At 32.7% G+C, this 16542-nt stretch overlaps 1 protein-coding gene across 1 annotated transcript in view; it reads left to right on the forward strand.

Moving 5' to 3' along the window:
* Nucleotides 1-6382: 6382 nt before the first annotated feature.
* LOC108908423 (lactase-like protein) overlaps nucleotides 6383-16542 on the forward strand; it is a 28095-nt gene continuing 17935 nt past the window's right edge. The window contains exons 1-3 of the mRNA XM_018712459.2: nucleotides 6383-6490; nucleotides 13010-13092; nucleotides 13329-13529. Coding sequence (XP_018567975.1) covers nucleotides 6447-6490; nucleotides 13010-13092; nucleotides 13329-13529 — 328 coding nt within the window. The 5' untranslated portion in view covers nucleotides 6383-6446. The remainder of the gene's footprint in view (nucleotides 6491-13009; nucleotides 13093-13328; nucleotides 13530-16542) is intronic.

A 16542-nucleotide genomic window follows, 5' to 3' on the forward strand; every position in this document is an offset into this window, starting at 1 on the left:
ATACATACATATTTATTATATTTAAGTACACATATTTATTTTTTAATACAAAAAAATTATTTATGCTGTAACAATACTACTTCTCTTTTTAATTTTCAAATATATGAGAAAATAGTTTTAAGGCTACAATAAAGCAATAGCAATTTTTTAGAATTTAAAAAATCACTCTACATCCATTATTAAATAGTTAAATTATAATTCGTATTCAATGAAATTTCTAAATAGAAATCACATATGAGTTTGTTGTTAAATACTGCAACATTCCAGTTAGTAAAATATACAGTTATTCTTCTTTCAATAAGACATCGCAGAATGAGAAAACAAAAAAAATCACAACGGGTAACGTGCAGCAAATTTCAATTCATCTAGATATTTTCTTTATTCTGATTAAAGTGAAAGTTACGATTCAGATACAATGTACACTCGACGCAAGATAAAGGTTTCCAATCTGAATCGTATTTTGTTTGAAATATGACGGCTTAACCGCTTGTCTATATGGGTCGTTCCCATTAAACTCGTATGGCAATATTTTACCGTCACATCTGACATTTTACGAGTTTTGTACAAACATGCTTTCCTGGTAGATTGGCATTTTTAAAATGGGACTAATCGGCAAACTCTTATAGCAGACCCCGTATGCAGTTTTTATTATCTTGATTCTATTAAAAGGGTTGCATTTACATTACAATCGAAAAATCGATTCATCCTAGTTAATAAATCTTGCGAAACGTCTACTACCTATTTACGAATAGTTAGATTGAATGGATTTAAGAAAATTAAAAATTTTATTTTTTTTTAATTTTGAAAACCCTGCAGCTTGGAAACGGCGGCCTTAAGAGCCTACGTGTGTGTAAAAAATTTACTTAATTTTAGCCACAGAATGGGCCTCTGGTTTTTTTTTCTGTACGCCATTAATGAACACTGTATAGGTGCCCGCAATAAATCAGTTGAAGTTTCTTATAAAAGTATAAAAGTAAGTATATAAAAATGGCCTCTTGACTTTTTCTTGTACTATTAAAATTAACAGAGTTAGGGAGGCTGGAAGTTAAAGAAAGATTTCAGAAATTTTGAAAAATCATAACAAGGGGAAAATGAGTTAATTTTGTAATTTTTTTTTTCAATCTACTCTAAAAATGTAAGTTTTCTTTTCAGAGAAATATATATAATTTTTAATTTTTAATAAGAAAGTTATAACAATTTCAAATTTTTAATCGTTAATTTTAATGTAACAAAACTAAAACAATATTTTTCCTATACTATTCGATTGATTGTTTAAAATAATAAAAAGTTGCATTCGAATTTTTTTTACGTTTGTTTTTTAGACAGATACAAATTTATTTACCTTTTTATATTTTGAATTTTATTTAGCTCCTACGACACTGCCAGGACAAAGATAAAAAATCACGTTCGCTTTGTCGCACTCATGGTACCCAAGTTGTGGATAACATTATGGGCCTGGAAATGTTTTCTTTCTGATGTAAAATTAAAAAAATTTCTAAATATTTCGAAAACGATTTAAGATATTACACTGAGCTTTGGTGTATAGTACAGTGGCAGTGTAATATCTTAAATCGTTTTCGAGATATTTAGAAAAAACCGGATTTTAAATTTCTTTCGACATCTATCTCAGAAAGGAAACATTTCCGGACCCATAATGTCATGAACTTATTTACTTATTTTCACTTCCAGAACACGTCCTTAAAATATTTCCCTTTCTTCCTGAAACTGTATAACTTATAATAAAACTGTAGTTTACAATATTTTTTTTATTTTGTTGCCTTCATGACCTACCTACTTACTTTCTGCAGAATATGACAGAAATTCTTATTTCAAAATATTAATTTTCTCAGGGACAAGAAAAATAACGTGACAAGACAAAATAATTTCAAAACCTGTATACTCTTCTCTTTTTATAATGCATATACTTCAGGTCTGTATTTTTTTGTTATGTGTCGTTACACACGACGAGAGGTTAACTGTTAAAAAAATCAGTCTCTGTAGATAACAGAAAATATTTTATTACTAAAGTAAATGTGTATATGTACATGTCTATCTTGGTTAAATCACAGACAAAATTGCTATCGCCAAGCTATATTGTCTGTGGTTAAATTTTGAGGGAACACGTTAAATTATAACTGAAATCTGGAATAGAACTTACTTCTATTATAAAGGCTTTTGCAGTGCAGTGGATGAAGGTAAACGTCATGGTCAATGGTCATTAAAATACAAAATACATCAAAAAAACTTGAAAAAATATTACATTAATACAATATTTTTATAAATATTAGATTGCTATTTATCTAAGCATCCCTTCTATTCTAGTTTTGGAAATTCACTTTTTATAACAAAAAAAGAATTTCCTGTTTCCATGTGAACAAATTATCAATCGATAAAATAACATTCACAAGTATTTGTGCTTTTTATCTGGTACTACCATTTATCTGATAACATCACTTAATTAATATTTCTATCAGATAGCAAATTATCTGTTCTATTATAATATTGTTTATATACATATATAATAAAATAAAACTTGAAATATAAAATGAAATTATGAGTTTAATATTTGTACCTAAGTTACACATGAAAATTAATTTGATTGATATTTAGGGTTACACAACCAAGAATAAAATGAATCAATATGGATTTTACGGAAATGAACTTCCTATTTTCGTTATTGACTAAACACTGATGCCAGGAAGCGAGCAACCTCTAACCTGAAAATTTTGCCTAACCCCCACTTTGTCGTCCTAGAGGATTTTTTACTTGACTAATATTGGTTAAACAAAGGATCCAGGGATTTTACAACCTATTCAAGTAATAATACCACTTTCTATACAAATCTCGCCTCAATTTGTATAGATTATGTGAATACATCAACATACAGGCCACTAGGTGGTGGATGAGCATCGCAAGCCTTCTCCTGGATGGTCACCCATCCAAGTATTTAATTTCAATGACATGAATGCCGTCAAAAACCTGATGATTAAATAACACACATTACATTTGTTTTACAGAGTTTCCTCAAATTCTGTAATTTATCCGTTCTAGTGATACACATATAGCAAATTTTTGACAATAATAAAATGTAATACTTTTGCAATAATCCATCCACACTGACAGCATTTCTCCTCAGTTTGTATTTGACGGACACTACATAGTACTCACCAAAAATGAGGAGGAGACCGCTAGTGAAGATGTAATCGTCTTCACAGATGGATCAAGAAGGAAGGAAGGTGCAAGATGTGGAATTTATTCTAGATCCTTGTATATCTGATATCAGTGGGCAATGGATAGGCATACTGCCGTCGTACAAACGGAATTAGCAGGTATAACCATAGCTGCTAACGAAATCGTAGGTACACTGGGGGTAAAACCATCAGAATCTACACAGATAGTAGACAAGTATTACTGATCCTACGTGTGCGAGGAAGTGTGAAACACCTCTTTGTAGGGGTTGTGAACATGAAGACGAGACAGTACTATAATATGCTATGCGAATGCACTGCCGTCTCGTCAACAAGAGAATCCGTGTTGGTAGAACGTTGGCCTTCTATGGCCTATATTAGAGATATCCCCTTCAGCAACGTGACCACCTTTTTCTCTGTAATAGGTTGGTTAGCAGCTAAGGTGGATTGTACAAGGGGTCCAATTGGATCTAAGTGCTGTAACTTTTTAAGCTACCCTCCCTAAAATTCCAGATTCCAGAATCCATTTTAATTAGTAATGTGAGTTTTTTTACTTCAGTTATTATATTAATGTAATCATTTTTATATTTACATTTATATGTTACTGGAATCAGCTGAGTACCACTTAATTCTGCACCCCATTGGTATGATAATCGTATTACTATTTCAGCTATGTTTTTCTTCATCCTCTAGATTGTTTTGCCTTTTTACTTTATTCCGATTATCCACTGTCGGATTCTCTTTGGTTTTTATTTCAGTTTTTCTCTTTTTCTGTACTTCATCCATTTTAACTAGGCATCACTTTAAGTTAATAATTCTTGCAAACAGCTAAAAACTTTAAAATGAAATTGACATATACTCATAAAGTTTGCATTTTCGTATTTTGTTTAGCTTTTCGTTATAAATACTGTTTTGGACGTTTTTACTGTTAGTTTCCCAACAATAAAATGTTTTGTTGTGTTATTTTCATTTTGATACATACTAAAACTGTTTTTCAATTCCATTATTGACAAGATCCCACAATAATATTTGCAAGATATTGCAATTATCTTAGATAATAAGATAACAATATCAGATCAAATACATTATTTTCTTTAAAAAAAAATAGGCAATGTATCGCTTAAGTTAAATCAGAGGTCCATAAAGTTTTAATATGTATGTTGATATGTATACTTATAACTCAAGGCAAACAGTAATCACAAGTCAGATATTCACCAATATTCAGTCGCGAAAAAAAGCCTAACAGTAACCCATATGTTTATCATTCCCCATTTTAATATTTTGCCACTGCGCATCCTAGCCTTAGGGCTCAAAGGAATTTGGTTAACCTGTAACTGTTTACAAGTTTAATGATCTATCATAAGATTGCTCACTCCTAAATTGATTTTCAATGGTAGAGCTACGGAAACTTGTTCTTTAAGGGCATCCAAAAGTAAACTACATTTCTCTAAAAAATAGGAGGTATAGCCATAGTGGGTGTACTAAAAAAAAGTAATATATCAGTTTGAAGGTTTTGTGGAGGACAATATACAAATCATAGTAGCAACGTATTTTGTAGGGACAAAGTGATTCTTCTTCCTGTGGTTTTGTTCTATTCAAGTCCCATAGCACCGCGGCTTCATCAGGCTCCTCAGATTCCAAAAATGGTTTCCCAGGAGCGTCGTCAATATATAAATCATAAAATGAAGCAATGAATCTAGGAATGACAACGTTGAATATAAGTAAATGACGTAAATGTAAGTGATTAGTACTCCCTTAAATGTGCTACTTTGTATTGTCATCGCAGAAAGTATACAAATGTCCTTTTTAAATTAAATTAAAGCTTAAGGTTTATAAATCTGCCTTACATGACCTCAAATGACGAAATTCAAAGGAACGCAATAAACGCTGGGAAGAGTTAAAAAAATGTCCAGGTAGCAATAAATGAACTAGCTAATTTAAATCAAGTTAAAAAATTATTAGATGAGGAAAAAGTAAAACATCTCTATTATAAAAATAAATATTTTGTCAGATCCTTCGCGATAAATCAATAAGTGAAACACTTTATCCACAAATAATGGTTTGAGGATATCTGATTACAATATACAGGGTGTTAGAAGTTTGACTGCCTTAATGTTAACAGTCGAAAGAATACATTAAAATAAACAAAAAAAAAACTTTTATGACATGGGTCCTAAACTCAATCATTTCCAAGAAAAAATTTATCAAAATCTCCAATTTGATATACAAAATTCGATAATTAAGGAATATTGATATAACTACGTGCATAAAATACCATAAAATGCAATGTTTAAAACTTTTTTAACTTCTTTATGCTTAATTCTAAAAAATAATTAGCGTTGTAATAAATTTAAAGTTCGATATAATTCGTATCGAGCAATGTGACAACGGCGCGGCGGTTAACACGAGGTACTAAGCTGTCCAGCAATACGCAATTCAGTTGGTGTTGGTATCTGGAATTAGACCGTGTCGCAGTGTTTTTTGCGTACCATTATTTCCTTTTCTTGGGGTGTTTTCCAGCGAATGCGCGAAAATTGGAATCGAAGGTATCGCGCGTGCATCGATAATGGCGGTGGACATTTTGAACATAGTTTGTTTTGTACTTGTGCGTTTAAAAATTACTGAATTTTGCTTTTTGGTAAGTACCTTAATTATTTTTAATACATATGATTATTTGGACGACGTGAATCTTTGGGTACTTTAATGACATTTTTCAAATTCATAGTTTAATTAAAAGTTTCTGCTTTAAGAGTTTCATAATTATTAAAATTCGAGCTAAAATTTAAGCACAACTACTACAAAATCGATACATTTTATTTTATTTATTTAAAAACTGGAAAACAATTATCTGGAAATTAACTAAATGTTTCACAGTAATAGTTGTTTACATTTTTTCCGTAGAACAAGTCTGCCGCATGCACACGTGATATGCATCAGTTGTGTAGCGCTATTGCCACATTGTGATGAAACTCCCCAATTTTAATACTCGTTGTATTTTGAAAACTGTTAATCTTATGCCCCTGTAATATACAACATTTTTGTTAATTTATGATTACTCTATCTCATGTTGAAGTTATGGCAGTCATACTTCTCACACCCTGTATAACAGAGTAGATATTATTGGTGATTTGATAATATATAGTATAAACATTACATAGAAACACTTAAAACATGTTTTATCTCGCATCTTCATAATTATAATTACAGTATATAATAAACAATATTCATTGAATTCTGTAAAGTAGAGTAATAACTATCATGAGTCGAAATATTTTGGTTTTGTATTGTATTATTGTCACCAGGTGAGTTTTACTTGAAAGTTATGTATTACAAAAATGTTTCAACAAATGTCAAATATTATAAATAAAATCGAATTCAAGTAATATTTTCACAGATATAAATTTAGCTATAAATACCGATTCAGCAGGTGTGTTACATAAGACTATTATACAATTTGGATAAAACTGAGAAGAGTTAGATCTGTAGAAGGTAACGACAACTATGAATAACTTTTTACAGATGGTAATAAATCGGATTTACAATTAAAAATAGTTATGTATGTATAGAGTAGTTCTAAATTATTGATATTTTAAAGCGTATAGTACGAGGTTTGATAAAAAAGTAAGGGAAATTGTTAATTTTCTGAGAAATAATTTATTTATCTTCAATTTTCATCCTATCCCCTTCAACGTAGCTCTCTTGTGATATTATATACTTATGCCAACGTAGTTTTCAGTTTGAGAAACAGTAGTGAAACGGATCTTTAGGTGTCGTCTTGGTCACGGTTTGCGATTTTGCCTTTACCTCATCTTTTATTGAAAAACGTTGTCTTTTGAGCATCCTTTTGAGTTAGGGAAATAGGCAAAAGTCATACAGGTTATGTTCGGTGCTATGTTTCGCCAATAACTGTTTAATAAGCAAAGCAGAATGAGCTGGTGCGTAGTCGTGGTGCAAAATCTACGTCCTGTTCTTGTCGTTTTCTCCTGATTGCCTCACGCAGATTGTGCAAAACTTATAGGTAGTACGCCTTGTTAACTGTACGACCGGGCAGTAAAAATTCGTGATGAGCTATTCCATTGTAGAAAAAAAAAACAGTTAGAAGGATGTTCATATTTGACCAGACCTCGCCTCATCTTCTATGTCGTCTTGGCCTGCGTGAAAACATTTGTACCCAGTGGCGACCCGTGGGTTTGAATACAGGGGGGGGCGCATTTTGAAAAGAGGATGTATATCATAAGAGCTGCGGGGGGTGTGGGAGGAAAAATTTTAAGGAATTTGAAGGTCATTGTGTTTTGCAAGTACCCTAAAATGAATACTGTCAGTGTGTACAGTAGGTACTTCGATACAATGCGAGAAGTAAAATTCCAACGTGTGGGGGCTGAAGCGGATAATCGATCAATCAACCCAGTTAGGATATAATTATGTAGATTACTGTAATAGTTCATTCTGTATAGTTTTTGAAGTTCCTTTAAAAACATGGGCATCACTAAGATGTTTATCTAAAACGGGATCAATTTTTGCACTATAGTCTATCAGTTCTAAAAATACCCCTTTGTTTACCGAGTCACTTTTTTTATTATGTCCACGAAGAGAAAGGTTACATGTACCACATAGTTTTAAGATATTTAAAATTTTTGAAAGAAGCAATCGATTTTTCTTAACTGTTTCGTTATGACTATTTACTATTTATTTGTTCTGCATAAGCACTATTTAAACAAGAAGCAATATTTACTCTTCCTAAAAGTAAAAAACTCACCAACTTATTTTTGTGTTTAGGAGAATTTTCATGTTTCTTAATTTTAATTTCTAAATGTTTCAAGTCAGAAACTCCAGTTTTCGTCCAGTTTTCTTCGCCTCCTCCAAACAATAAACATACAAAACAAAAAAATCTATTTGTTTGGTCACAACCACACAACCACAGGGTCTTATCATAAATGTTTTTATCAAATTTGCGAAAGCCGGCCCACTTTTTGCACTCTTTCTGCACCTCAACTAAATTCAACACTGGCGTTGGACGTCCGTTATTTTTCAATTCGACTTTTTCCTCTAAACTTAAATTACTAATAACAAGTTTTTTTATTTCACAAACCCTCATTTTAAACTTAAACTTATAAAATATAATGTCTTAAAAAGCGCCAAAGCAAAAACAAAACACATATAACCACACTTCAGTGATACGGGTTACTGCCTCATGGAGTCCCAAAACAAAGCGCGCGAGCCTATCGTCGCCTATCCCCTCCACGTGCCAATTTGTCCAATCATATGTAAAAATATGCTTGCACGATGGACTCAGATTTCACGGTCCGCGATGGAGTGGGGATTGCGCGCGCGGTCAAACATAACTCTTTGGTACGATCATAGATGGCAGATGGCATTAATCTGAGCTACGTTCACGGAGTACATGCACTTTATGCAACCAACCTAACATCCAAGAGATATTGGATGTATGCTATTTAGATTTCTTATTGATTTAAATAAATATATTATTTTAAGTATATAGTTTGAAAATATCTGGGGGGGCGGAGTCCCAGAGTCCTCCTTCACGAGCCGCCGCTGTTTGTACCATTGATAAACTTATGACTGTAAGATAGTATCGTCACCAAATGCCTTCTTTAACATTTGGAACACTTTGCTGTATTTAACTCCGTTAACACATTAGATAAACTCGACAAAAAAATCTCCAAAAACACTAAGGTAAGTAAAGGTTGTCGCTCACTAGAAAGCGGACGGCAGCGCGCCGAAGAGCAGTTTTTATATTACACAGCTTTAAATACAGATAACAAATTCATAAATTTTTCATATGGTATCCGGAAGTATTGATGAACTTTAATTTCATCATCGATTAGATCGGGTGTATAGAACTCACCTTCAACTCTACGTTTTTTACATATGTTATGTACCCAACATTTCCTTTTCCTTTTCGCGTCTTTTTCTGCTTCTGCACACAAAATAGCGACAACAACAGCATCTTCTTCATCGGATGACTTAATTTTAAACTGACGTTGACGTGTACTGAACTGTCCCTATCGGTTGATGCAAAGATATTGCCGTTTCGGTACGCTGTAGTGAGTGTATACTAAAAAAAACCGCTCCGGCGCGCTCTAGTGAGCGACAACCTTTACTTACCTTAGTGTTTTTGGAGATTTTTTGTCGTATCAGAGAGTTTATCTAATGTGTTAACGGAGTTAAATACAGCAAAGTGTTCCAAATGTTAAAGAAGGCATTTGGTGACGATACTATCTTACAGTCATAAGTCATACTCATTGGCTCGCTAAACTGAGTGCGGCAGATGCCTAAAAATTGATAGTGATTATATATATAAAGAATCAACTCGATAGACAAGATTGCAAAAGTTTAGTTTACACGGAGGATGCATAGGAAAATTTTCATAACAAAATAAAATCTAATAATAACAACTATAAAAACAGTTATATGTAAAATACAAAAATAACCTACAAATCTAACAGCCATATTGGCGTTTAAAGCTCCCATAATCTCTGAAGTGTTGAACCAATCTTACAGACATTTTCTTATCGGTACTTGTGGTTCGGAATAGTCCATCTGCAATCGTCTTCTTACAGCAGCACCGTTTTCTCCTGTCAAAATGTAATCTTTAACTATAACAACATTTCTTGATTCGTATAAACGTTTTTTCATAATATCACAAAGATACTTGAAAATAAAAACCCAAAAATACACTGATCTCCACCTAAAGTTACATCTTGTGTGTACGGTGGTTCTGCTGATAGTTGGGGTATGTAGCCCCCAGTATAGTTGTTTTCCGCAATACTATCAGTGAAATAACGACCACCTTTCAATTAATTTTCTGAAACGATTGACAATTGAAACTTTTAGCCTAGTAGGTACAGAATTTGTGTTAAGTGACTTGTTTACTTATTTACATGAAGTAAGGTTAAAATTTTTGTATAATATAAACGATATGATGTGTTAATTTTATGTAGCAAATATAGCATTTGCAAGCGGCGTACTAGTTCACTTGGGCAATATATTATTAGTCCAGATTAATCAGATATTACTGGAAATGTGCTGAAATGTGATTTCAGCAAAGTCTCAAAAAAAAATCTCAAATCATCCTGAAATAATTTATCATTTGTGCATTTGTAATTCGACTTAGATGTTTATAGCAATACTGTACAAAAATAAAGTTTTGGGTCAAACAATGAGACAGTTTTTTTTATTTTTTTTTCCGTAGAATTGAATGGTGTAATCAGTTTTTGAATGTTTTTTAATTTAAACAAATTATTAACAATAACTGAAAAATTCATTGTTGCAAGTCATTTTTTATTTTTTTACATTTTTGAGCATGTTTTTGAAATGTTATTAGAGATTTTTTTATTTTACCAAAAAGTATATGTCAAAACGAAAAAAATTATTACGGAAGAACTCTGTACGATAATTTTTTTAAGTAGAATTTTTCTTTGAAAAAAAATTGTTTCAGACCGAAAAAATTAATATCTCAGAAACTTCTTGATTTTTTTATCTAAAAAAAATTGAGGTTATTTAAGACAGAGAAAGGTATACATTCACCAAGTTTCGTCAAAATTAAATTATTTTTACGGAAATGAGAAATAAAAAACGAAAAATCAGAAAAAAACCTGTTTTCCGCATTTTTCTCGGAAATTTTGAGGTTATGTTAAAAAGTTGTAGATTTTTGCATGATCTACAACTTTTGTATAGTATACTCTTTTGTTCGACGTCAACTTTCGCCAGAAATCCTAATGATACAATTTTTCATAACTTTTCAACCCCCCAAATCAACCCTTCGCCGCCGCTGCTCACGCATTTATTTTTTTTAGGTTTATCATAAGCCCTTTTACCATTTCCACTAATAAAAGTCCAGGTAACAATTTTTTTTCCAAGTGTAATTTGGTTGGACTATAGGCATAAGTCCTAAAATCAGTAATCTGTGGAACTGAATATATGAACGTTACATAGGTTTACTGTTTAGTATAAGAATTGAAGCAGTAAAGAAGTCTACTATGACTTTGTCTACAAAATTAGAAGCGAGTAAAAGTAAATAAATGAAAAAATAATTAAAAAACCTGTAAAAGTGCCTAAAAAACAAAAAATAACTCCTTAGTGAAAGCACAGTATAGAAAACAGTAGTTTCACTGCCTATCTAACCTATTTATGTCGCTTTAAGTGACTGCGCAGAGACCACGCGCAAGTAGGGGAACCTCAAAAATTGAAAACTAGGCTGGGCTTGTTGGTGGATTAGGGGCTGGGCTTGCTATTGCGCACAGACTACGCGGTTCACAAAACAATTAATTTACTGTTTTCTATACTGTGATGAAAGTCTGAAGATCTGATGCAATGTCATTATGAGAAAGGTTATGTCAGATCTATAATAAAGAATATTCACGACGATAAAAGTGTATTAAGGTTCAGTCATGTTTCTACACAAATTCATTCTACATTCTACACAAACAACGATGATTGCGTGAAATATATACAACGTATGAGATTATCTACTAAAGCTGTGATAACATCAAAGTGAAAAAAGTACGATAATTAAGACGGTTCCCTCATATTCCCCAAAATGATACACACTATCATTGGATTATTAAACAAAATAATTAATTTTTAATAATACAGGGTGATTCGCAAACGGCGACTAATATTGACTAATAAAATTTTGGGGGGAGTTTTTCGTATAAAGTTTTTATCTAGGACGCTTCGTTAAAAAGATACAGGTTGATAAATGTAAAAAAATATTTTTAAGTTTTTTAAATAATTTAAAAACTAGTAAGTGAAATAATTTGAAATTGGGACATGTATTTATGTAAACATTGTCCAAAATCTAAGGCTTTTTTCCAAAATTTATGTTTTAATGGCGGAAATACAGTGTATCGGTGGCATATTTTCCTAAATAAAATAGTACACCACTGTTTTACGGTAACAATCATGATATTTTCGGATTCGTCTTTCAATTTTTTACAAATTACTAATCTCTTATGTTTTTCTAAAAAAGCCTGTTTTTCGAGTAAAACTTAAAAAACGAACTTAATACACCGGACATCATCCTTAAACGGCTGGTATACAGTGAACAAATTAATACACCTGAGCAGTTAGAAGGAAGAATAAATAAGGCTTTTCATCAGATTCAAGCAACAATAAATTTTCAACAAATTACATTTTCGTTACTAAAAAGATGTCGCGCCAGTGTTCGTTGAAATGAAGGTATTTTTGAGCGTTTACTCAAATAAAATCATTAGAATGATGACTAACGTTATCAATTTCTTTATTCGATTTTCAATTAAATAACCGAATGATTAGTGTTTGTCATGTCATTTAAGTAAAGTGTTTTCAGTTCGTTTTTTAAGCTTTACTCTAAAATCAGGCTTTTTTCGAAAAATATAAGAGAATAGTAATTTGTAGAAAACTAAAGACAAATCCGAAAATATCATGATTGGTTACCGTAAAGCAGTGACGTACTATTTTATTTAGAAAAATATGCCACCGATACCCTGTATCTCCGCCACTGGAATACCTAAATTTTAGAAAACATTTTGGACAATGTTTACATAAATGCATGTGCCCAATTTCAAATTATTTCACTTACTAGTTTTTAAATGATTTAAAAAAATTAAAAATATTTTTGTTGAGGTTTACCACCCTGTATATTTTTAACGACTGATTCCCCTTCAACTTCACCAAAGAATACAAGCGCTCATTTTTAGTCATCGTTTGTGAATCACCCTGTATTATTGTTAAATTTAAGAAAATATGTAGTGTTTTTTAATAACTGATCCAACTCTCCTCGGCTTATCCTATCCTTTTGCAAATTTCATATGTTACAGCTTAGCTCAAGATGATGTAACTACCAAAACATTTCCAGACGACTTTATGTTTGGAACAGGTTCTTCCTCATATCAAATTGAAGGTAAGTTTTCTAGAAGAGCTCTTTGATATACCATTTTCCTATTAGGTGCGTGAAGAAAGAGAGATCTTTATTATATTAGAGTTGTTGTATATGCAAAATTGTATTCTGAACAAAAATTCCATTATCAAACATTAGCTAATGCTTTTCCTACAGAGAAAAAAAGTAAAACGAATGTAAAATTATTTCAATATAATTTTCTTCGAATGAGGCGATAATAGGTATTCCTGAATTTTTAGGGGCATGGAATGAAGATGGTAAAGGAGAAAATATTTGGGATCACTTCACCCATACGAAGCCTGGACGAATACCCGAAAATGCTAATGGTGATATCGCTTGCGATTCTTATCACAAATACAAGGAAGATGTAGCCTTACTGAAAGACATGGGTGTTAATCACTACTTGTTTTCGCTGTCATGGTCAAGAATTCTTGTTAATGGTAATTATTTTAATAAGGGCAGCAACTTATTTTAGTAAGGTACAGGAAAGTGAATAAGGTATAAATTGAATACTAATACTAGTATTATCCTAATCATGTTCTTGTTACATTAAACTTGGCTTCCTACATTTTCAGTTATAATTCACTATAAAGAGTGTGTTTCAGACAATTAAGCACGTTATAGACATGAGGCAAAGTAGGGTATGGCGCCGGCGCCCTTGCTTCTGGCAGCAAAAATAAATAAAATTAAAATTTGAGTATATTTCAGTATTTAAGGATTTTACAGGGCGATAGTTCGGATATGTACAGGGTGTTCCACTAAGGAGGCGAGGTACGATATTAGGGAAAGTATAGGCCCTAGAACTTTGGGGAAAAAACTGCTCGACCAAGAGAAATCGCTGAAAATAGTTTTCAAGTTCGTAGCTCGACCGCTAGGAGGCGCAATCTACATACCAAATCATAGAGTCGATTTTTTTTCAGAAATGTTTCCTATTTAGGTATATTAAATAGTGCAAATATGGACAGCCGGATTCATTGCGCATAACTTTTGTTATTGACATTGAAAGGGTGGGGGAAGCCCCTAATATCTGATCAGAAAAATGCATTTTTTTAAGGATTGGCTCATCAAAAGCCAATAGTGTTTATACCTCGTTGGAAAGGTCTTTTCATGTTTTATCTCGTGGTGAATGCGTAATGTCATTTACCTCATATCTAGTTTTACGTCATTGTTGTCCAGTTCTACACCATTGTTATCCAGTTTTACGTCACTGTTATCCAGTTTTATGTCACTGTTATCGAGTTTTACTCCATTTTTATCCAGTTTTACGTCATTGTTATCCAGTTTTACGTCATTGTTATCCAGTTTTACGTCATTGTCATCCGGTTTTACATCACTGTTATCCAGCTTTACGTCAGTGTTATCCAGTTTTACATCGCTGCTATCCTGTTATACCTCATTGTTGTCCAGCTTTACGTCACTTTCATCCAGTTTTACGTCACTGTTATCCAGTTTTACACCATTGTTATCCAGTTTTACGCCATTGTTATCTAGGTTTACGTCACTGTTATCCAGATTTACGTCACTGTTATCCAGTTTTACGTCACTGTTATCCAGTTTTACGTCATTGTTATCCAGTTTTACGCCATTGTTATTCAGTTTTACGTCACTGTTATCCAGCTTTACGTCACTGTTATCCAGTTTTACGTTGCGGTTATCCAGTTTTACGTCACTGTTATCCAGTTTTACGCCATTGTTATCCAGCTTTACGCCATTGTTATCCAGTTTTACGTCACTGTTATTCAGTTTTACGTCATTGTTATCCAGTTTTACGCCATTGTTATTCAGTTTTACGTCACTGTTATCCAGCTTTACGTCACTGTTATCCAGTTTTACGTTGCGGTTATCCAGTTTTACGTCACTGTTATCCAGTTTTACGCCATTGTTATCCAGCTTTACGCCATTGTTATCCAGTTTTACGTCACTGTTATTCAGTTTTACGTCATTGTTATCCAGTTTTACGCCATTGTTATTCAGTTTTACGTCACTGTTATCCAGCTTTACGTCACTGTTATCCAGTTTTACGTTGCGGTTATCCAGTTTTACGTCACTGTTATCCAGTTTTACGCCATTGTTATCCAGCTTTACGCCATTGTTATCCAGTTTTACGTCACTGTTATTCAGTTTTACGTCATTGTTATCCAGTTTTACGCCATTGTTATTCAGTTTTACGTCACTGTTATCCAGCTTTACGTCACTGTTATCCAGTTTTACGTTGCGGTTATCCAGTTTTACGTCACTGTTATCCAGTTTTACGCCATTGTTATCCAGCTTTACGCCATTGTTATCCAGTTTTACGTCACTGTTATTCAGTTTTACGTCATTGTTATCCAGTTTTACGCCATTGTTATTCAGTTTTACGTCACTGTTATCCAGCTTTACGTCACTGTTATCCAGTTTTACGTTGCGGTTATCCAGTTTTACGTCACTGTTATCCAGTTTTACGCCATTGTTATCCAGCTTTACGCCATTGTTATCCAGTTTTACGTCACTGTTATTCAGTTTTACGTCATTGTTATCCAGTTTTACGCCATTGTTATTCAGTTTTACGTCACTGTTATCCAGCTTTACGTCACTGTTATCCAGTTTTACGTTGCGGTTATCCAGTTTTACGTCACTGTTATCCAGTTTTACGCCATTGTTATCCAGCTTTACGCCATTGTTATCCAGTTTTACGTCACTGTTATTCAGTTTTACGTCATTGTTATCCAGTTTTACGCCATTGTTATTCAGTTTTACGTCACTGTTATCAGCTTTACGTCACAGTTATCCAGTTTTACGTTGCGGTTATCCAGTTTTACGTCACTGTTATCCAGTTTTACGTCACTGCTATTCAGTTTTACGTCACTGTTATACAGTTTTACGTTGCGGTTATCAAGTTTCACGGTTATCCAGTAAACCAAGACAAACAGTCCGCACCACAATGAGATCGATAAAAAAGAGCGGCCAACAACCGGCTAACAAACGGCTAACAACGGTTAACAACCGGCTAACAACCGGCTAACAACGGTTAACAAGCGGCTAACAACCGGCTAACAACCGGTTAACAAACGGCTAACTAAGGCTAACAAGCGGCTCCTCGTATCAGGATGAGATTTATAGGCGTGCACATATATAGTATAATCTGTTTATAATTAATTACTTCTGTCCCTCTGTCCAGTTTTTTAAATTTTATTTCTTTTTTATGGTTTATCATACTATTTTTGTCTGCGTCTATCATCTTATTATAATCTATAGGCACACAAAGAGTCAATAAAAAAATTATAATATATATTTGATGAAATACTATTTTTATATTTCTAATGCTCTTTGTAAATTTTTTGTAATTATTTTTCTTTTCTTTATGTGGTTGCGTGGAAGAGCGAGGAATCGAACGCCGCCACTATTTAATTAATTTTTTTTTAATTGTACAAATAATAATGCGAATAAAGACATTTATTATTATTATTATTATTA

Source organism: Anoplophora glabripennis, unplaced genomic scaffold, assembly GCF_000390285.2.
Source record: "Anoplophora glabripennis isolate ALB-LARVAE unplaced genomic scaffold, Agla_2.0 scaffold387, whole genome shotgun sequence".
Classification (NCBI taxonomy): domain Eukaryota; kingdom Metazoa; phylum Arthropoda; class Insecta; order Coleoptera; family Cerambycidae; genus Anoplophora; species Anoplophora glabripennis.